This window comes from Myodes glareolus, chromosome 3, assembly GCF_982192425.1.
Source record: "Myodes glareolus chromosome 3, mMyoGla1.1, whole genome shotgun sequence".
NCBI classification, from domain to species: domain Eukaryota; kingdom Metazoa; phylum Chordata; class Mammalia; order Rodentia; family Cricetidae; genus Myodes; species Myodes glareolus.
Window position 1 is genome coordinate 83,751,016 of NC_142028.1, and position 21,651 is coordinate 83,772,666.

Genomic DNA, 21,651 nt, shown 5'->3' on the forward strand with positions numbered 1-21,651 from the left:
GACAGTTTTTGATGTACAGCGATTACTTTTCCTTTGGGCCCAGGTCTTTATCCAAAACATCATGCACTGCAGCGATCTCAAGCCAAACAGACGCTGACACTGAGAAGTGCCGGCGGCGGCACCGGTGGGTTCAGAGGCACCTCATCCCTCCTGAAAGCCAGAGGATTTGCTTCTGCAGCACCATTGTCTCCATTTTCTACCTGAGACATGATGCCCCCAGACCTGGCCTCTGTAAGGGAGCTTGTACCTTCAGCACCACACAGACATAAAGCATGTGTGGGCACTGGTTTGGCAGAGCTAGTTGTGGTGATAGGGAAGGGAGGGCATAGTGTTAGCGCCTGGCCCCTAAAACAGCCTGGCCGTTCCCGGGATAGTCTACTGTGGGCTCCATCCCCACAGGGCCGGGAGGACGGGATATTCAAGGACAGTGCTTGCACTCTGTTAGCCTCAGTGTGTGCTGATGTTCCTTGTTCATGGGTAATCAGGCCGATAGCATCCAGTTCTTTTAGCTCTGCTTCAATCTAGGCCCTGTCCAGAAAACACGAGATGCGACTCTGCTGGGCCCCGTCCAACCCTGTGAATCATACCAACTTTCGGGCTCGAGCTCTGAGAGGATTGGAATTTGAGGCCAAAGAAGGCAAAATATTTCCCTTTCCCATTCTTGTTAAGTTCTTCGGGGATGGGTAATGGAAACAGATGGTCGCGGGTTCAAATCTGGGCCCTAGCCTTCCCACTCACCTACCTGCCTGTTAGCATCACAGAGGGCCGTTGAGATGGATAGATGGGCCAGAATCCCCAGCTCTGAGTGGGAATGTCAGTTCCACAGTCCGGCAGAAGCCATGCTCTTACTTGTTAGAGAAATAGTCTGTCTCCTTTGCTGCGCTGTGAGGATTAGAGACTAATGCATGGAGATAGAAACAGAATGCCGGCAGGGCAGGAGTGAAAGATCTGGAACTACTTTACCAGAGCCTTGTCTTTGGCGGTGTAGGTGGCCAAGTGGTTCCACGTTTGATTTGTTATCCTGATCCCTCTCTGAGAGTCAGGTGAGCCCTGCCCAAAGGCCAGAGCACGGCTGAAAGGTTTGTTTCACAGCGGAGGTTCCAAGTAGCACCCAAACCCATCCAACCGCCTTTCCACCGTGAAGCCCCTGGCGCCAAACACTGTTGCTTCAGCTGCTAGTACTTAGTGCGCCTCTCCTTGAAACCATTTTCAACTCCTGGGAGCAATATGGTGCCGTAAGTGCTCCCTGCTCGCCCCCTTGTCTTTCTGTGACTAGGACCTGTATGCACGAAGACTCCCGGCCTAATTTACCATCCTTCAAGGTTCACCAAGTTGTGGGCCCAGGGCCAACGGAATGACGGCGGGTGGTGGGGTGGAGAACAAGGAATTGTGTCGGGAAGGGGTCCAGCAGGGTCTTGGCTGGCGCCGCGTTAGCCACAGTCCGGGACCCCAGGGTGGGAGAGGGAACAGAAAGGCACTTGCACCTGGAATGGTTGCAAAATCCTCTCAAGCATGAGGAAGAAGCTGAGCGCGGAGGCAGTAGCTGAAGGAGCCTTCGGGCTCTGCTCAGGTGCGGGGGCCTGAGTGGGGAGCGGCCTCACCGCGCAGGCTGGCAGTGGGACGTGGTGCGCGGGAGGCTCCCGCCTGGCCCGGGGCCGGGGGGCGTGGTGCGGCGGCCGCCGGGGCGGAGAGGGGCCGGGGCGGCGGCGCGGGCTCCCGGGAAGTGGGGCCTCGCCAAGCCCGGCGCCTTGGGCGCAGGCCCTCCCTCCCTTCCCGCGCCCGGCGGGACCCTGCGCCTGTGTCGGGAGAGGCCGGCGTCCGGCAGATGCACACGGGGCGGGGGCGGAGGAGAGGCGGGGAGAGAGAACCCACAACAAAACTTGGCGTCGCTGCGCTCACGGAGCGACTTGAATGACAGGAGCCCGCGGCCGCGGAGCGCAGCGGACACCCGGGAGCCTGTTCCGCCCACGGCGCGGGCGCAGCAGCAGGTAGGGGCGCGTGCGGACGGGTGGGCCGAGGGACCACGGGCCATGGGCCGCGCCCGGGCAGCCCACTCTGACTTCCCTCTCTGTGCCCATCGCCGCTGCCCGGGACCGCATCCTGCCCTGTCCGGTGGACCCTGCGCAGGAGTACGGTCGGGCACACACACGGAGCAGGGGGGGCGACCCCTGCGGGATCGGGGGGGAGGGCAGAGGGAGCTTTTTCTACTCGATGCTAGAGTCTGATCCCAGCCTTTGGGCGCCTCCCGCTGCGCGCATCTGGAAAGAATCTGCGAGCGGGTGGGGAGGGGAAGTGGAGGCACGCGGGTGTGTGACAGGGACTGTGGGGGCAGGTGGAACTGGGAAGGGGTCCGACCCTCTGCACTGAGAACTTGGGCCCAGGGCATCCCGCGACTTTCCACGTCAGTTCAGCGGGGGCTCCACCGAGTCCAACACAGACCTCTTTACAGACAAGCAAGCACAGCAGGCAGAAATCAATCTCTAGGGTGCGTGGACAGGTGAGGTGCACAGGCGAGCAAGAGTCTTGGCTTCCGTTCCCCTCGGTGCGGTCTAGCACAGTGCCATGCGCTCTGACCACAACCCCACCGTCTGTGTAGGCATCTACTACTTCCAGCAGGACAGAAAGGGGCAGAGCGAAAAGCACAGTCGTCCTCAGGCGGGAATGGGGCGCGAAGGGGTGGGGTGGCGCACGGGGCGTGGGGAGTTGGAATACCTGACCTGCAGTCAGGTGGAAGAAGGGGGTGGGGTCGGCTTGGGGCTCCTAGGCTGGGGCCTGGGTTGGAAGGCAGCTGCAGCCTAAGCTGCAGGCGTGTGCAGCCAGGGCTAGGGTCCTGGCTAGGATGCAGGCGTGCAAGAGACGGCAAAAGGATGAGCATTAGCAACCTGAGCGTCTGCTGAAGAAGGTGAGACTGCGCTCTGCCAGGCATGAAGAGGCACCAGGGGATGTGAATGGGAGGACCCCTGGGTGGGCCTTTCCTTTCGTCTTATGAAAGCCAAAATGATCAGATCCCAAGCACACAGGGCACACACCACTGGGGAGGGCCTGGGCTGCCCTGGGAAGTTCATCAATGGCTGGGCTGAGGCTTCTGCCTCCTACTCTAGGAGCCCTAGGCCCAGTCTTTGGTGTGCAAGGTAAGAAGTGTCAGATTCGGTGACTTTGTGCACCATGAACAGGTACTTTTTGTCCCTTCTGTCTGAATCCTGGGTAGGAAGTAGCACCTGTAGGCTTGGTGGGGTCACACACAGAGTGCTGATCACGACCTACCAGAACCCCGATGGCTCCCTATTGCCAGCACCCTGGCATGGTGGCTGATGCCCTAGGCAACCTGTGTCTCCATCCCTAATTTCTATTCCTCATTTACCCTGCTTAAACACACCCACCTCTTTCCTGTCTCTACATCACACCCCGCCCAGGCTGTCCATCTGCTTGGAGGGCTTTTTTTCCCCTATGTTCACCTGAGGAACTCCTACTTAGCTTTCAAGACCATCTCAGGGCTATCTATCTATCTGTCATCTATCTATCTATCTATCTATCTATCTATCTATCTATCTATCTATCTATCATCTACCTATCAATCAATCTATCTATCTATCATCTACCTATCAATCAATCAATCTATCTATCATCTACCTATCAATCTATCATCTATCTATCTATCTATCATCTACCTATCAATCTATCATCTATCTATCTATCGTCTACCTATCATCTATCTATCAATCATCTACCTATTGATCTATCATCTATCTATCTATCTATCTATCTATCTATGCATCTATACATCTATGCATCTATTGTATCTATCTATACACATGCCATAGAGCATGTGTGGAAGTCAGAGGACAACTTGCCAGAATTGGTTATCTCCTACCATGTGGGTCCCAGGGTTTCAACTCTGATCACCAGACTTGGAGACAGGAGCCTTTACTGATTGAGCCATCATGGCCTTGTTTTTCTTCTTTTGTCTATGACTCCCCCCCCCCCCGAGACAGGGTTTTCCCATGTAGCCTTGACTGTCCTGGAACTTGTTCTGTAGACTAAGGTGGCCTAGAACTCAGAGATCTACCCATCTCTGCCTCCTGAGTGCTGGGATTAAAGCACATGCCACCACCGCCTGGTTATGACTTATTTTTAACTATGTGTCTGTGTGTGCAGGTGCCGGCAGAGGCCAAAGGTATCAGACCCCTGGAGCTGGGGTATAAGTGGTTGTAAGCCGTCCCAGTGAGTGCTGGGCTCAGATCTTCTGCAAGTGGAGTACTGTTCTTAACAGGTGAGCCATCACTCCAGCTCCTGATTCTTATTTATTGTTATTTTTATTATACTAGGTTATAAAATGGAGTCTGAACAGATGACATTGTAGGTCTTTCTTCTCTGCCTTTCCATAAACTCATTCAACTCCCAGAATCAGGGGAGGCTCAGCCTAATCTTGAAGGGCAATTTCTAAAACCTCTGGGGTAGGGCCGCTGAGGAGTCTGAGATTTTGGGGGTGGGTAACAGTTGGGGGAGGCATTTGCACTTGCCTTTCCAGCTTGCAAATTAGGAACATAGTTTATGCCTATTCCTGGGCTTTCTCTTGCTCCAGCAAACTATAGCTCAAAAGAGAGTAGGGGCTCAGTGAGCCTGAACACAGGAGGTGATGCTGGGCTCCGAGCATCTGCTCCCAGCCATGTTCATTCTTTCTATGTAGCTCTGGAATCCAGTCCTTGCTTTCCATCCCGGCACCAGCATGTCAGCCTCTTTGTCCCTCGCACAGCCTTGCTCACAACCTCCATCCACAGCCTGTTGTCCTCACATCAGTAGCTCCTTATCTTCCAGAAACCAAGCGACAGACACTCTGTGGCCTAACCCTAACCTGCCCTGGACTTGTGGCCATTGTGCTTGCTTGTGTCGTTCCCAGCTACCACCTGCCACGGAGAGCCCAGGGAGCTTTGTGGAGTAATCCACGTCTGGACCCCAGGCCTTCGCACACACCGACCCTCTTTCATTCTTGCCTGATGCTTGGCCATCAGAACGCCTAGTCTAGACTTCACTTCCTCTAGGAAGACGCCTATAACTAGGTTATGTTTTCTCTGAGCTCCTGTGAACTCTACACCTCACCCCTCAACTCTCGGGTGACTCAGTTTACCTGACTCTAAAGCTCATCAGTTTATCATCAGACTCTAAAGCAACACTGTTTAACAAACATGGCGTTAGCCACAAATGCAGTGTGAAGTGTTCTAGAAGCCATGTTAAGATGAGAGGCCAGAGAGAGGACTCAGTGAGGAGAAGCTGTGCTAGCCCGGAACCCACAGGTGCAGAGGGACACAGCTGTACTCCCAGCACCCCTACGGCAAAGTGGGAGGCAGAGGCAGAAGATTGTCTGGGCCCTGATGCCCAGCCAGCATGGAGTATGCAGTAGAGGCCTAAAACAAGAATGGAAGGAGAAGGCACACTCCTGACCTCCACATGCTCGTGCCTGCACACGCATGCATATGCTTGCACACACATGCACGCACGCGCACGCACACACACACTCACATATACGTTCACTCTCTCATATACACACTTGCTCATGTGTTCTCTCTCACACACACATATACACGTACACTTTTTAATTTTTATATTTATTTATTTATTGCGGTTTTTTGAGACAAGATTTTTCTGTGTGGTCCTGGCTATCCTGTCAAACGCATAGAGATCCGCTAACCCCTGCCTCCCAAATGCTGAGATTAAAGGCGTGTGCCACTACCGCCCGACCAATTTTTATTTTTTTAAGATAGGGTCTTACTATACATCCCTGTCTGTCCTAGAACTTGCTCTGTAGCCCAGACTGGCCTTTACCTCACAGAGCTCTGCCTGCCTCTGTCTCCAGAGTGCTGAAATTAAAGACATGTGCCATCATGCCTGGCCCAAATAATTTTTGTTTTTCGAGACAAGGTTTCTCTGTAGCTTTGGTACCTGTCCTGGAACTAGTTCTTATAGATCAGGCTGGCCTCAAACTGCCTCCCAAGTGCTGGGATTAAGCGTGCGCCACCATCACGTGGCTCCCAAATAATTTTTTTAAAGTAAAATAAGACAGATAAACTTGCCGGGCAGTGACAACTCTCTGTGAGTTCGAGGCCAGCCTGGTCTTCAGAGTGAGTTCCAGGACAGGCTCCAAAGCAACATAGAGAAACCCTGTCTCAAAAAACAAAAACAAAAACAAAACAAAAAACAGATAAACTTAATTTTGGGTAAAGCATGTCTCAATGTGGACTAACCCTACTTTAAGTGCTCCAGAGCCACATGTGGCAGTGAGTATCTACAGGAGGAGACAGGGCATCATGAACCTCTTAGCCAGGAGCCTGCCCCAAGCTTCCATGTAGGATCCAGCCTGGTGTGCTTGGCCCCACAAGAGTAGCCTGGGGCAATGCAGAAGCCCTGGAGCTCAGTGCAGCCCCTTAACAGCTATTACACTGACTGATCCCTGTGGGCCTCTGCTCTCTGATCTCTAAAGTAGTGAGGAAAACATTTTCAGTTTGGTTCAGAATGTTGATATAAATTATGTATTTGTACAGATAAGCTTGTGGATTTTTATGGAGACCAGCCAAAGGTGAGGGAAGAAAGCCAGCCTGTCCAGTGAGTACCTTGTATATGCGAGGACCAGCGCCTTTCCTGCATCCACTCCCTGGCCTCCTGCTCTGAGTAAATTTGAGGCTTACTCCCCACCTCCCCATGTGTGCTCTGGCCAGAAGACTGTGGAGTCAGCTGTGGGGGAGGGGAGGCTGATGATCTGGAGAGGTGTGGTGGGGGGTGTGGAGGGCCAGGCTGCTGCCAGCGTCATTCACTTCTGCTCACTGATCTCTGTCAACTAAAAGCTGGGCATCTGCTGGGCTCCCTGGCTCTGCCAGACTTGGGCTGGGGCTCAAGAAAGCCATGTGGGTCGTATGGTAAAGGATCTAGCTGTTACCCTCTTCTTCCTACCCTTTCCCTGGGCTATCTTGTCTTCCAAGGGAAGACTGCCACCCAGATCTGAGCGGGTCATGGCTTATGGTTTCACCTACTCTAGACAGGACGGGCATGTGATCTATCTCATCTCTGTCTCCAGGACCCAGGGCTAGTGCAGCAGTGGGAGTCATGGTGGCTAGTGGGCTAGACATCTTCTGCAGCCCGTCTAGGGCCGATGGGTTGGGACCAGCCAGACCACAAAGCCCAAGTGGATTCTAGACCTGGTGTCTTAGCGTTTTACTGCTATGAAGAGACACCATGACCACGCCAACTCTTATAAAGGAAAATGTTTCATTGGGGCTGGCTTACAGCTTAGAGGTTTAGTCCATTATTGTCACGGTGGAACATGGCAACATTCAGGCAGACATGGTGCTGGAAAAGGAGCTGAGAATTCTATATCTTGATCTACAGGCAACAAGAAGTGAACTGTGCCACTGGGTGTAACTTGAGCATATATGAGACCTCAAAGCCCGCCCCCATGATGACATGCTTCCTCTTATGTCACACCTAGTCCAACAAGGTCACATCTCCTAATAGCGCCATTCAAACACATGAGTATATAGAGGCCATACCTACTCAAACCACCACATATGGGATGGGGTGAAGAGGGGGTGCTAGAGTGGGTAATGAGGTGTTTGGGGGGCTGAGTAGAATGGAGTATAGTGGTCATTCTCAACTTGTGTGTTGAGACCCCTGTAGGTCAATCAACCCTTGCATAAGGGTCACATATCAGATATCCTGCACATCAGGTGTTTGCATTATGACTCAGTAGCAAAATTACAGTGATGAAGTAGCAATGAAAATAATTTTACATTTGAGGGTTCACCAAAACATGGAGGAACTGTATAAAAGATCAAAACATTAGGGAGGCTGAAAACCACTGGAGAGAGAAAGGAAGGGAGAAATTCATGTTTATTCATTTGTTAAGCATTTACTGTGTGTCCCTCATTGACCTAGGGAGTGCCCATGAAGGATACTTCTGTTATCATCTTTAGGACAGATAAGAAACTGAAGTTTAGACTGTTTCAAAACTTGTCCAAAGTCACACATGATCTCCACATGTCACCCTCCAGCATCACTGCCAACTTCCCGGGTTCCCTAATCCTGCAATGACAGGCTTTGGTCAGACCCTACTAGCTGCTACATGGTTGCATTTCCCAAGGGAGTGGTGGGGCAGACCCAGCCTGGCTTGTGTACTGGTGACCACTCCATTCTGGAGTGGAGCCTGAAGCCTGGACACTCACCTGGGCGCCACTCAATGGAACATGGTATGGTGTAGCATCATCCAAGTAGCAACAGCTGCTCCTGCCCCCTAATGGGCACCAGATGCTCTGTGTCTGTTGTCATCCTCAGTCCTGATAGGACTGTGAGTTTAGACAGCACCTGCCTGGTGCAGGGAGGGTGCGGTGGCCTGGGGTCTGTGGTCCTGGGATCAGTGCCTCTCCCTGCAGCTCAACACATCGAGGAGACATTTCTGAGTCCTTGTGACACCCTGGCCCGCGGGACCACAGGGACAATGGTAGCAAGTCACATCCTTAGCCTGTATGCATCCCTGCTGCCCTAGGGGGTTATCTGCAGGGGCAGTGGTCATGTGAGCGTGTCAATCCTGGTGAGGATGGCTGAGTGACTGATCTTCAGGGGTGGGACTCATCAGGTCATAGGATGGCAGCAGCCTCGTTCACCTCTCTGCCTGGCTTTGGATGCACTCAGACTGTACCTACATGCAGAAAGTGATAGGTCTCAGTCTAGGGGCTATGACTTTTAGTGACAACCCAAGCCAACTATTGCTAAGCCCTGGGCAATCTCAGACTCTACCCATTCCCCACCCATCCCTACACACTGTCCCTCTTTGGTTATTTCTTGGAAATTGCTGACCACACAAGGGAGGGGAAGGGCATTTGGGACAGAAGGAATAGTATGTGCTAAGGCCTAGAGGGAGGGACCACTAAGTAATCCTGTGTAACTCAGCTGGTGATGGAGAGGGAGTTGGAAGAGTCAGGGCCAAGTTCTGGGATCCTCCATGGGAGCTGGAGCAGAGTGTTACACCTGCTAGTGGAGAGACAAAGGCTTGTCATGTTGCCTAGGTCAGGACAGCAGTTTAGTAGATTCCAGGTCCTGCCTTAGCTCCCCTTCTGTGAAATAAGGGTGGAAATTCCTCAGGACGCAGGCCGGTGAGGGTTATAGGCGGTTTCGCAGCCCTGACTAAGGTCAGGGCTTCATGGCCCTTCCATCACTACAGAGGAGACCCCTGATGAGAGAGGGTGGCAGTCACCGAGCTCTTGAGTGCCACTGTCTTCGTCTAGGGGGCTCTATCGTGCCTTCCAGTGACCATAACTACACGCCCAATGTATGTGATCAGTGAATCACCTGGCACCGAGGTGAGCCTGAGCCATTCCCCCCACAGGCACCATGGCCAGCAGCAGGGGCCTACCACTCCTGCTGCTGTTGCCCCAGCTGCTCCTGGGCACTGTCCTGGCTGTGAGGGCTCCTGGGTTTGGCCGAAGTGACCTCCACAGCCTGAGCCCTGAGGAGAATGAATTTGTGGAGGAGGGACAGCCTGTGCTAGTCCTGAGCCCCGAGGAACTAGAGCCGGGCCCAGCCACCATCGACTGTCCCCGCGACTGTGCCTGCTCCCAGGAAGGAGTTGTGGACTGCGGTGGTATTGACCTGCGTGAGTTTCCAGGTGACCTGCCTGAGCACACCAACCATCTGTCCTTGCAGGTGAGGCTAACGCCCCAGCTGCTGCCCCCAGCTGCCGACTCCAAGCCTTCAACATGGTCGCACAACTCCCTTCTTGCCCAGAATCTCCAATTTTCAGAGCATCACCCCCCCCCCCCAACACACACACACACACACACACACACACTATATTCAGGGTAGCAAGACAGATCAGACTTAGGAAATCCTGGTCCTACCCTTATGGTACCCATGATGCCCTGGTTACAGAAGCCTGATATATAGCCTGCTGGTTCATGGAGGAGTCTAGGCTGTTCAGCTTGTAGCGTAAAAATGTCTCACCATGGGCACAGAGTTGCCCAACAGTTGAATAGATAAGAAACCACTAACACCATTTCAGGACTAGGAAGGCCGGGACAAGGGGATCCAACTCTAGGAGGCAGTGGACTCAGAGCATAGCATGGGAGCGCTGGTCTCTGCTGAGGCCCTCCTGGCTAGATGGATGGATCCTGGTGCATCTAGGGCAGTCCTAGGGGATGGGCAAACTGTTACACTTTCTCTAGAGATCAGCAAAGGCAGAAGATCTGCCTGTGGTCACTCAGTGGGGCGGGGCTAGGCAGGCAGTAGGCCAATGAGAGGAAAGAACAAACTGAAGACAGTTCTTACCAGGTTCGTTTTCTCACCATTCGCACACAGACTGTCACGTACCTGCTGTGGGTATCTCTGGTTCTGAGCGGGGTGTTGGGTGTGTGGGAAGGTCATGGTTCCACTCTGACTTAAGTGCTCACAGTATATGGCTGAGACAGACAGACCAATGAGTAGACAAAAAAAAATCAAACAGAGCTAAAAGGCTTAGCCAGGCAGTGGTGGCCCACACCTTTATACCAGCACTCAGGAGGCAGCGGCAGGCAGATCTCCGAGGTTGAGGCCAGCCTTGTCTACAGAGTGTAGCCAGAGTTACACAGAGAAACACTGTCTTGGAAACCAAGAGGGAGGGAGGAAAAGAGAGAAAAGAGAGGAGAGAGAGAGAGAGAGAGAGAGAGAGAGAGAGAGAATTTGCCCTATGGGGTCCAGGTTCTTCATTCCACCCAGGAGAGTTTTTCAGGTGTGGTCGGAAACCTGGTATCCAAGGGGAGTGGGGACTGCATAGCAAAGAAGGGAGCTAAGTGGCTTCTGTTCAGGGACAGCCCCAGGTGACTGTCACTTGGCGCAGGTCTGAACGGCGGGTAGATGTCTACGTGTGGGCTCTTTAAGAGTAGGGGTCATGAGTCTTTGCCTGCTGCTGTGTATTGCCTGCTCAGGAGAGAATTCCACAGCAGGTGCCCAAGAGAGGGGGTGCTTCTAGGGCCGAGGGTAGGTGTGGAACCCCCATGCACCTACCCCTGAGCTGCTGCGCCCCCATCTCCCCACAGAACAACCAGCTGGAGAAGATCTACCCCGAGGAGCTGGCTAGGCTGCAGCGGCTGGAGACACTCAACCTTCAGAACAATCGCCTGACTTCCCGAGGTGAGGGGACATCTCCGGAGCTGAGACACCTGCTCAGGGGCCTGGGCCATGGGGGAAGGTGTCTCAGAGGCTTGAGAGGCATGGTGGTCACAGAAAAAAACTCACCTTGGAGAACCTGGAGTGAGGGGGACCAGGTTTTGGCTGGGTTGCAGGGGAGGATTCTCTGGATGTTGTCCTGAGCCTGCTGGATAGGACCTGGGTCACTGAGAATACAAGCTTCCTGGGGCCTTGTCAGAGACTCTCTGATTTGCAAGGGCCCTTAGAATCCAAGAGCAACATCTGTAAGTTGTCTTTTCTCCCCGAAGACCAAGTATAATACATAATTGGGATAGAACTTTTAGAAAACAGAGTGGAAGATGAGAAGAAAACCCTAATCCCGTCACTTCGAATTAATCAATATTAAGATTTGGTACTCTCCCTTCCCCATTTTAAAAGAAAGCAGCTTTATTGAGATGTAATTTGTGTGCCATAAATGACCCGGTTTAAAAGTCCAGTCCAATCTGGTATGTTTCAGTGAGTTTACGCGGCGTGCAGCCGCCTCTGTGATCTGCAATCCTTCATCCTAGGTTTTAAGGCCACAGCTGAGCTCCTGCGGTCGCTGCAGCGCCTGCTTTGCTTAGCAACTTCTTGCTCGCGCTGTTGCTGGCGCTCTATCTGGCTGTCACGTCACACTCCACAGCAGGGTATTCCGTGGAGAGACGGCCCGGCCGTGGCTTATATAACTGTTCCTTCTCCTTTGACTTGGGTCCATCCCAGCATCTGGGGGTCCTGGAATGGGAACTGGATGTCAGAGGCCAGCACATGGCTGGAGAGGGGCCAGTCTAACTGGTCTCCTCACAAGCCAACTGTCAGAGGGGACCAGGGGTGAGGCTGCCCCTACACAGAGCCTATCCCAGCTTGGCTGCACCTGCCTATAGGTGGGGCTGAGATTGAAGAGGGGCTCCGACCCCCAGCAACCATCCCCAGGGGAGCACTCCTTCCGGCTTCAAAGGGTTAGGCTAGGTCACCCAGTCCCTAGCTAGCACTTAGCTGCTTGCTTCTCTGAGAACACAGGATAAACACAAACTGGTGGGGAGGGGCGGGAGCTGCCTAGAGGTGGGTGGTTTGCCTGCTCCCCTGTAGTAAGTACATCCTTCATCCAGGTCTCTGACCTGTCCTTTAAAGGGCTCCCAGAGGAAGCATTTGAGCATCTGACGAGTCTCAATTACCTGTACCTGGCCAACAACAAGGTGAGGGTCATGGAGGGTGGGCGGGCTTCCCAGGGTTAGGCAGGCTTCCCTGCCCTCTTGGCTCTCTCTTCCCTTGAGCTCTGTGATTGTCCCCCAGTGCCCTTTCCAGCCTGGCTTCTAGGTCCTTGTTGTCATGGCTGTTGAGAAGGGGACACATGCCACCCCCTATAAGCTAGAGCGTGCCTGATGATGAAGCAGCCAAGACCCCCAGCACGGATGGGTGGAGGGAGAACCCAGCTTGTCACGCAGGCCCTTGAGCAAAGCAATGAAGTCTGGGCCCAGGGGAAGTCTGTACAGTTGAGGTGGCACGCTTCTGTGCTCCCCAGTACTCAGGACTGAGGTGGGAGCTTTGAAGTCGGGGAACTTGAGACAAGCCTGGACACGAGGAGACTTGTTTCAAAATGTGTAGAAGTAAATAATAAGCAGAAAGGCCGGCAGGAGTGAGGCTTGCCTTCTCTCTGTCCAGAGCAACTTTTCAATCACACTCTTCCTTCTGACCTCTAACCCCTTCCCCAGGAGCCCCGGAGTCCAGGAGTATGGGGTCAAGTGCAAAGGGCTTTGACTACCAAGCTAAGGGCTATGGGAACTGGGCACATTTTGTTTTATCAAAAGATGGAACATTCAAAACATCAGAAGTTTCTATATTAGGAAAGTAGCTTTGGTGTCAGGGAAGAACCCAGGACAGGGAACAAATAAGCACCCAGTGGCGGGGCCCGGAGCTAGCCTCTATTGGCCTTTCTGCCGGCTCTTTCCTCTCCAGCTCACCTTGGCACCCCGATCCCTGCCAAACGCCTTGATCAGTGTGGACTTTGCTGCTAATTACCTCACTAAGATCTATGGACTCACCTTTGGCCAAAAGCCAAACCTGAGGTCAGAAGTCAGAGGGATGATCCTGGGTGTGGGAATGAATGTGTGCCGGGTGAGTTGTAGGGTTTGGGGGACGCTGAGACAAAGAAGGGACCCAGGCAGGCCCTGAGAAGGGGCTTGCTGTGCTGTGTGTGGGCTATGGGTGTGCTCAGGGGTGGCGGAGGAACAGCCAGGGCCTAGAGGAGCTCAGGATCCAGAAAGCTGAGACCTGATTGAGGAGGTCTCTGTGCAGTAAATGAGGAATGAGCTTGTGCATGGGAGTGGTGGGGTCTGGGAGGGAAGAGCAGCTTCCAGCCAGCAACGCTGCCCTTCTTTGAACTTGCTTAAGGGGGTGTGACCATTCCTGGGACCCCCACACTGAACTTCAGATGAAAGAGTCTGGGCTGGGACTTGTTTCTGCCTCTGTTTCTGCCACTAATTTATGTGGTGACTTCTGGCAGGGTGCCAGAAGTCTGTTTCTGTCCTGTTTCTGCCACTAATTTATGTGGTGACTTCTGGCAGGGTGCCGAGGGGTTCCGAAGCCCTTTAGCTCTGCTTCCCCGAATTAAGACGGTAGAAAAGTACCCTAGGCCTCGATCTCAGCTTGAGTGAGGTGCACAGCAAAGCTGGCCTAGGGCTGGGGAGCCCAGGTGGGGTGAGGATTGCACCTCAACCCCACAGGTCTGTGTACCTGCACAACAACAAGCTAGCAGATGCTGGGCTGCCGGACAACATGTTCAACGGCTCCAGCAACGTCGAGATCCTCATCCTGTCCAGCAACTTCCTGCGCCACGTGCCCAAACACCTGCCACCCGCCCTGTACAAGTTGCATCTCAAGGTGGGGAGCAGAGAGGGCAGTTGTGTGTGTGTGTGTGGGGGTAGAAGCAGATCCGTGGCCCACAGAGATCAACAGGGGGAGAAGCGTGGCCCGGTTGGATATGGGGATGCTGGGTGAGACTGAGAGTCCCATGCAGGAGTATTAGCTCCGTAGGGGAGCAGGCAGACATCCGGGCACCTGACCATCAGTGTGGGTTTGAGGGGTCTATCAGCATACCCGGATGCTGCAGGTATGACTCCCCCCTTGCTAGCCCCCAGGATGCTCTGTGGACCTCATCCTGAGGCCTGGATCCTGTCCAGGCCTCTCACTTTACCCCCTCCCTGCCTTTCCTTCTAGAACAATAAGTTAGAGAAGATCCCCCCTGGGGCCTTCAGTGAGCTGAGCAACCTCCGGGAGCTGTACCTGCAAAACAACTACCTGACCGATGAAGGCCTGGACAATGAGACCTTCTGGTGGGTCCTGGTATCACCGCATCTTCCTCACCATGACACCAGGCGGTCCCAGCTGGTCCCAGCTGGTCCCAGCCATGTGTCTACTTTCCTTGCCTGCTTTCCCTGGAGAAGAAACTTTGGGGCTTGTGTCTTTTGCCGTTTCTGTCTCTGGGAACAAGTCAAGTGTATAGATAAGGCCTGCTGAGACGGCAGATGTGGGACGTGGGCTCCTGCTTAGCATCTCAGTCCCCTCCTTTCTCCAGGAAGCTCTCGAGCCTGGAGTACCTGGATCTGTCCAGCAACAACCTGTCACGGGTCCCAGCAGGCCTTCCCCGCAGTCTGGTCCTGCTGCACCTGGAGAAGAACGCCATCCAGAGCGTCGACGCTGACGTGCTGACACCCATCCGCAGCCTTGAGTACCTGCTGCTGCACAGCAACCAGCTGCGGGCCGAGGGCATCCACCCGCTGGCCTTCCAGGGCCTCAAGCGGCTGCACACGGTGCACCTGTACAACAACGCGCTGGAGCGGGTGCCCAGTGGCCTGCCCCGCCGAGTTCGCACCCTCATGATCCTGCACAACCAGATCACGGGCATCGGCCGCGAGGACTTCGCCACCACCTACTTCCTGGAAGAGCTCAACCTCAGCTACAACCGCATCACCAGCCCACAGATGCACCGGGATGCCTTCCGCAAGCTGCGCCTGCTGCGCTCCCTTGACCTGTCTGGCAATCGCCTGCAAACCCTGCCTCCCGGCCTGCCTAGAAATGTACACGTGCTGAAGGTCAAGCGTAATGAGTTGACTGCCCTGGCTCGCGGGGCGCTAGCTGGCATGGCCCAGTTACGGGAACTCTACCTCACTGGCAATCAACTGCGGAGCCGGGCCCTGGGACCCCGGGCCTGGGTGGACCTTGCTGGTCTGCAGGTACTAAAGGACTTGGCCACATGGGGGCACCGGGAGGAGAGAGGATGGTGAACCTCTGTGGTGCCACTGTGGTGGCTGCCCTGAGCCTACTCAGCTACTGGGATGAGGGACAGCTGTGCCAGGCGCCAGGTTCCTGTGGGTTAGCCAGACTGAACTAATTCACAATTAGATACCTGCTGGGGAGGCTGACCTCAGGGTAGGAGGGTTGTGACCATGCAGTCCAACCTACTTATAGGTGCAAAAGCATAGGGCAGACTGAGCACAGGAGCCTGTGTCTGGAGTGGCCGGGCCAGGTCACCACAGGCAGACCCAGGCTTGAGAAGGGTGGTAGAGGTGAGACATAGTCATGGTTTCAGGCCAGGGTCCCTAGCTCAGGAGGACTAGGGGGCAGTTTGGGCAACATGGTCACATCGTCCTGAAGTACGGAGCAGGAGCTTGCAGAAGACTGGGCCTTGACACTGGAGGTTAGGGTGCTGTCCTTATTGATCTTACCATGGGGCAGCCACGGGGTAGGATGGGAGAGCGGTTCAACACTCTGGGCCAACTAATGGGAATGGCTGCTGTGGCTATGCAGGGGTATTCCCAAGGTCAAACCTCTTTGGGGACAAGAAGACCCTCCCATGTGAGGGGAGCAGCGAGCAGGTGGAATTCATTGCAGCCCTAAAGAGGGGCCAGGCCTGCCACAGTGCTCTTCTCCTCCCAGAGCCATTCTTCATGACAGAGGCTGAGAACCCCCACACTGCCCCCCTCCCTCAGACCTCCTCAGGGCCTGCTCCTGTCTCTCGGGGCTCTGCTTAGATGCCACTTCTGAGGTCTCTCTCTCTCTGCACTGTTTTTTTCTTCATAAGCTTCATCGGCCAGGCCTTGGGTCCTGTGTTCTGGGTAAAAGGAGAGGCCCACGTTTTAGCTCCTCCCTCACCTCCAGCTCTCCACTTAGGCTGCTTATGCCCCAGGCCAAGCCACCCTGTTTCTCCACTGGACCTCACCTTCCTAGATCTCACCACTCCCGTAAGTGAAAAGCACCCGCACACACTCCATGTCTTCTAGAGCTCCCTGCTTCCTGCTATGGTTTTCAAGGCTCCCCCTGCCCCTGCTCAGGCACCCCTCAGCCCTTCTGCTGGAAGACTCTGCCTGCTCTCCTTCCCGGAAACATCTTACCCGTTAGCACGCACAGGCAGGTCAGACACCTCCCCGAGCCTCAGCCTGGGCATCTGGAGAGCGAGCAGGGACTGTCCCTCACACTGTGGGCCTTTTGACAACAACTGCTTCTTTTTTCCTCAAGTCCACCCTGTGCTAATGCCCTGGAAAGCGTTTCCTGGCTCAAGGCTGGATGAGGCCTTTCCCTGCTCCCTCCTTACAGCCAGGCCCGGCACGGTCCATCTACACAGCCTGTCTGTCTTCCTGAGGGTGGAGATGGTGTCTCAGGGAGTCCATGTCCCCAGCACCCATGGGCGCCAACCATCTCTGGGATGAATGAGGGAGTGGTAAAGCCGAGAGTGGGGAGTGTGCCCACGGCTGTGAAAACAAAAAGGGAAATAAGAAGCCCTGTGGGCAGAGGAGGTGATAGAGCTGGAAATTTTGGGCTCCGTTGCAATCCTGATGCTGACTCACCAAGCTGTGTGGGATCTGGGCAATGACCCCGAATTCCAGCCTCTTGGGGTGTTGATGGAGCTTCAAGAGCATGAAGTCCTGTCGTACGGCATCACTAGTGTGGGTCTGGGGAAGGTGCATAGGCACTCAGAGGAGCAACAAGGGTGAGCACAGAGCAGTGTGTGCCAGGTCCCCTGCTCCTCTTCCCTGGCTATAGCTCCTGGACTCCAGGCATCGGGTGACTCTGAGCCTGCCCAGCCTGGGGCCTGCTTGTTGTGACAGGGTTTCTGCAAGTCTTGTGCCCACTCTCCTGGTCCTTGTACCTGTGACCTGCACATGTTGATCCTGGCGTGTCTAGTCCGATGGAAGTGACAGGTGGATTAAAGGGGAAAGGCTAGGATTATGATACGCAGGCAGCATGGCTATGACCTCATGTGCAAAGGCAGAAGGACCTGGGTAGGCTCTACATCAGTTAGAACAAATATTTGGAGTCTGGCACAGCATGTCCCAGCCTCTTACAGAGTGTGAGACCACCCCCCCCCCACACACACACCACTGCCATTGGGGTTCTCATTAGATATAGCTAGACTGTGGCTTGGTGGGAGCCTATAAACTGTTAAGCGCTCTGCACAGGTGGGTGTCCTTGAATCCCCTGCTCACCTCTGCAGCTGCTGGACATCGCTGGGAACCAGCTGACAGAGATCCCCCAGGGGCTGCCCCCGTCCCTTGAGTACGTGTACCTGCAGAATAACAAGATCAGTTCCGTTCCCGCCAACGCCTTCGACTCGACCCCCAACCTCAAGGGGATCTTTCTCAGGTAGGAGTCCCTGAAGCCTCCTTTGCACCTCCTCTCTCCCCACCCCCCTGGCACCCTATCCTCCCCCCCCCCATATCTAACAATAGATGGGCAGCTGAGGTGCCTGGCAGGCAGAGTGTGAGCACAGCTCTGCAGGCCTGAAATGGCTCATAGGTCTCGTAGTGGGCAGCAGACACGTTAACACATTAATGACTAGTGTAGGGTGTTGCTGTTTGTTATGGGTGTGAGAGGAGGCCCAGGGAGCATCTTGCTAGACCACAGCTATGCAGACACAGGTGACAGTTGTGTTCACAGCCAGCCACGTGGGGCTCAGGTGTCAGACCAAGAACAGCAGATGCCTAGTTCCCACTGGACTCTGGGGTTAGAACTTCAGGGAGCCCAGACCCCACAGACTATGGCTTCTTCTCAACTCCTCCCACACCCCAACTCGACCCCCCCCCACCCTGCCAAAATCAGAGAGGAGACAGAACAGAAGACAGCAGAAGGTCCAGGGTGGTGGCACTGGTGTGGTGTGGCTTGGGTTTCTGATCAGCGCTGAGGCACTATTGGATCTAAAGTCAGGACTGAGTACATAATCTCTTACCAGCTCAGCTATGGCCTTGCCTGTATGCCAGGCAGATCTTGGGGCTGGTGCCAGAGGGCAGCAGAGGCCACTCTCTGGCTGCCATGCTATAGCTGAAGCGAGAGTATGTATATAGTGGGGGACTTCTCTTGCCTCGCAGGTGACAGTCCCTGCCGTCCCCTTCCGCCAAGCTCTCAGCGCCGTAACAGGTCTACTTGCCACGGTGCGCCATGCAGCTTGGTTCCCCACCTTTACAACTTGCTGTCCCATGTCCCAGACACCTCTCTGCCCTCTTCCCTTCTGAGCTGGGCAGGCATAAGGGCATCAGCCTGAGCACCTGACACTGACCCCTGGACCGCCGCTCAGGTTCAACAAGCTGGCCGTGGGCTCCGTGGTGGAAAGCGCCTTCCGGAGACTGAAACACCTGCAGGTCTTGGACATTGAGGGCAACTTTGAGTTTGGTGACGTTTCCAAGGACCGGGGCCACATAGATGAGGAAGAGGAAGAAGAGGAGGACGAAGAGGACGAGGAAGAGGAGACAGGATCGTAACGGAGTGACACAGATCTGACCCAGGTGGGTGGTCTCTGTGTCAGCCTCACCCTGTTCTCTATTCTATCCCTTCATTTTGAAAACCTGTCAGTTTGTGTTGCATGTGGGATTGCACCGTGGGAGAGGTTGGTGTGCATGGCATAGTGCCCATGGAAACCAGTTTGTGCCCAAGGCATTCTAACAGGGGGATGGGTACTGTACTGGGAGATACCTGGGGTGCAGAGGCTCCCAAGTCTGGGGCTCGGCCTGAGCGGGAGATGGGAGGTAGTCGCTGTAGGCCTTGAGATAGATATAGACACCGAGGGAGCTAGATGAGCTTGCCCAGAACAGAGAGGGAGAGGGTAGCCATAGACAGTTAACGTACAGGGAGTTTGCACACACTCATGTGTGCATGTGTGCATGTGTGCATGCTTTACTCCAGGACACAATCACAGGCAATAGCAGGTACATATCTGTGTGAACAAGTGTGCAGAGAGATGTGTCTATGGGTACCCATTTGCACAGGCTTACATGTAGACACACATATACACACATACCTAGTACATGCACGGATTTCTCTAGAAGCAGGGGACTCAAGCTGCTTCAGTGTGAAGAGCTCGAGGGAGGTGGTCTCTGCTGAGCCTAACTGGCTGTGTCTACACAGTCCTGCGACTTCCTAGGGAACCCCCAAGAGAGAGGCAGGGGTGGAGAGAATGTCTGGGAAGTCAATGAATACATCTGCTCTGGGGTAGCGAGAGCTGAGGGGGCGGTAGAGCTTACGAAAGCCCGTTCTGCTCGGTATTCCTTTTGGCACAGGTGGCATGGATGCTTGTGGGATATGCTGTGGAGAGGGTGGTGCAGAGAGGGGTATGAAGGCTGCGGTAGGGGTTTCAGAAGACTGTAACGGTCCCACTGTGGATGGAGGGCCGTGGAGCTGAGTGGCTGCAGTCACAGGCAGACTACTGGCTTAGTGGCTGGATCTGAACTCATATCAGCCTGAGACCATCCGCTTTCTGTCCCTGCAGTGGAAGATGCCAAGCAGGGATTTGGATTCATCCACGGCTGCCTTTTTGGTTAGGGTTGTGGGGCCAGAAAGACAAGGAACAAGGAAATGGGATATATTAGCAGTCTCTGTCCTGGGGGCCAGACTTGGTGAGGAGGAGGGGCAGGTGGAAGTGTTGTAGCAGAGATGTGGGGCGCGGTGCTGAAACCTGGGCAGGTGATAAGGAGTGTCCCGGCAGAGAGCAGTGGTCAGGGGACATAGCTAAGGTTCGTTAGGACTTAAGAGAATGTAATAGGGGCTGTGAGGTCAGGGTGTGGCCACGGGAGGAGGCTGCTGGTCATGGCCACAGTTAGGATGTTGATTTGAAGTAGGGCTTGGAGCTGAGAAGAACTGGTAGTGGGGGGTGATTGATGGGTGTGACAGCTGTGAGGATGGATGATGGGGACAGGGCATACCTATGACAGAAAGCATGGCAGGGCTGTAAGCATAGGGGGCAGATCCAGCTACTGGGGACAGCTATGGAGGTGGAATGCTGGGAGAAGTCCCAGAGAGTTCTGGATTCAAGCATGGCACCTCCCCATCACCGCTCACAGTAGCCTAGTGAGCTACTAGTAGCCAATACACAGTAGCCAATACCCATCCCCCAAAGCTGTTTGTAGCTGGCCCTGACTCTACAACATGTTCCACAGGACGATGGACCACCGGACTCCTTTCTGCAGCCCAGGCCTGTGCCCCACGAGCGTCCCTTCTGACACACCCAACACTGAGCCCAAGGGGCATCCGAATACCACAGGTTGAACACAATCTCCTGTCCCACCCCTTCCCGTAATATGCCACACAATCAGACATGTGCAGATACCACACACCCAGCTTGGTTACAGAGAGCCAGCTGCACATGACCCTCCAGACTGGCTGTTTTCATAGTCCCACACCAACACACACACATACATACACGCACACACACACGCACATGTGCATGCGCGCGCACACACGCACAAACACCATACACCCTGACCTCTGAGTCCACACTGGCCTGGTACACTCGGGCAACTACTCTCTCCCCAATTTACACACACAGAGTGACCCATGCCACCGAAAGCTTTTGCTTCTGGCCAGCTCTGGCCGTAACAGTTGGCCATGTGCCTTGTCCTCTGCTGTCTCTCCCTTGAAGACTTGGGTTGTCTCCTTGCTCTGTGGCCAGGTGCTTTCTCCCTCTGAGACTCACAAAAGCTGGCTTTTGTTTTGTGCCTCCCCTCTGGGGATGCGAACCTTCTGACTTCTACCATGGCCTCGCCTCTTCCCCAGGTGCTGGGGCAGTCCCACCACAGGGACCCCCTTTCTATTGTGCCCTGGCAGGTCACAGGCACTTTCTGAGGACAATCTCAAGAAGGAGGGGGAAGGGAAAGGAGGCAGCTGTGCTTGGTGGGGTTTGGGGGGTGGCAGCTGCGTTGGTCTTCAGTTCTGCAGGGAAGTTCTGGGTACCTTTGGTTTTGTTTAAGGAGGAAAATATATAAAGGTAAAAGTCTCAAAGCTGATTTTTCCTGTTACAGAAAAACTAATATAAAGTATTATCCCTGCCCTTGCAGCCATGTTGTGTCTATGTGTGCTTTCCTCGGGAGCTGGACTGGCCTCTGCTCAGGGTGGGCGAGAGCCAACAAGCAATACCCCTGACCAGCAAGAATGAGGGTCAGGGTTAGCTCTGAGGGGCCCCCCACAGGAGCGGGGCAGAGAGAGGAA

General features: G+C 54.4%; 1 protein-coding gene across 3 annotated transcripts; it reads left to right on the top strand.

Annotated features, from left to right (window-relative positions):
* Window positions 1-1,758: 1,758 nt before the first annotated feature.
* On the top strand, window positions 1,759-21,499 carry Podn (podocan). Of its 3 annotated transcripts, none has more exons than XM_048453317.3 (13): window positions 1,759-1,988; window positions 4,156-4,270; window positions 6,537-6,571; window positions 9,371-9,687; window positions 11,055-11,148; window positions 12,313-12,377; window positions 13,138-13,247; window positions 13,905-14,061; window positions 14,398-14,513; window positions 14,756-15,413; window positions 17,672-17,820; window positions 18,749-18,956; window positions 20,604-21,499. In XM_048453317.3, the coding sequence occupies exons 4-12, from the start codon at window positions 9,376-9,378 to the stop codon at window positions 18,930-18,932; spliced, it is 1,845 nt and encodes a 614-aa protein (XP_048309274.3). In that variant the 5' UTR covers window positions 1,759-1,988; window positions 4,156-4,270; window positions 6,537-6,571; window positions 9,371-9,375; the 3' UTR covers window positions 18,933-18,956; window positions 20,604-21,499. The 3 variants fall into 3 exon arrangements, with proteins under 3 accessions (XP_048309274.3, XP_085542507.2, XP_048309273.3); XM_048453316.3 differs by having other exon boundaries at window positions 1,760-1,988; window positions 6,537-6,597; XM_085686381.2 differs by lacking the exon at window positions 6,537-6,571.
* Window positions 21,500-21,651: the final 152 nt, after the last annotated feature.

Excerpts from the sequence above, each read along its gene's own strand:
- Podn (XM_048453317.3), top strand. The coding sequence starts at position 9,376 with ATGGCCAGCAGCAGGGGCCTACCACTCCTGCTGCTGTTGCCCCAGCTG. Across the intron at positions 15,414-17,671 it reads TGGACCTTGCTGGTCTGCAG|CTGCTGGACATCGCTGGGAA; the intron begins GTACTAAAGGAC and ends TCACCTCTGCAG. Across the intron at positions 17,821-18,748 it reads CTCAAGGGGATCTTTCTCAG|GTTCAACAAGCTGGCCGTGG; the intron begins GTAGGAGTCCCT and ends ACCGCCGCTCAG.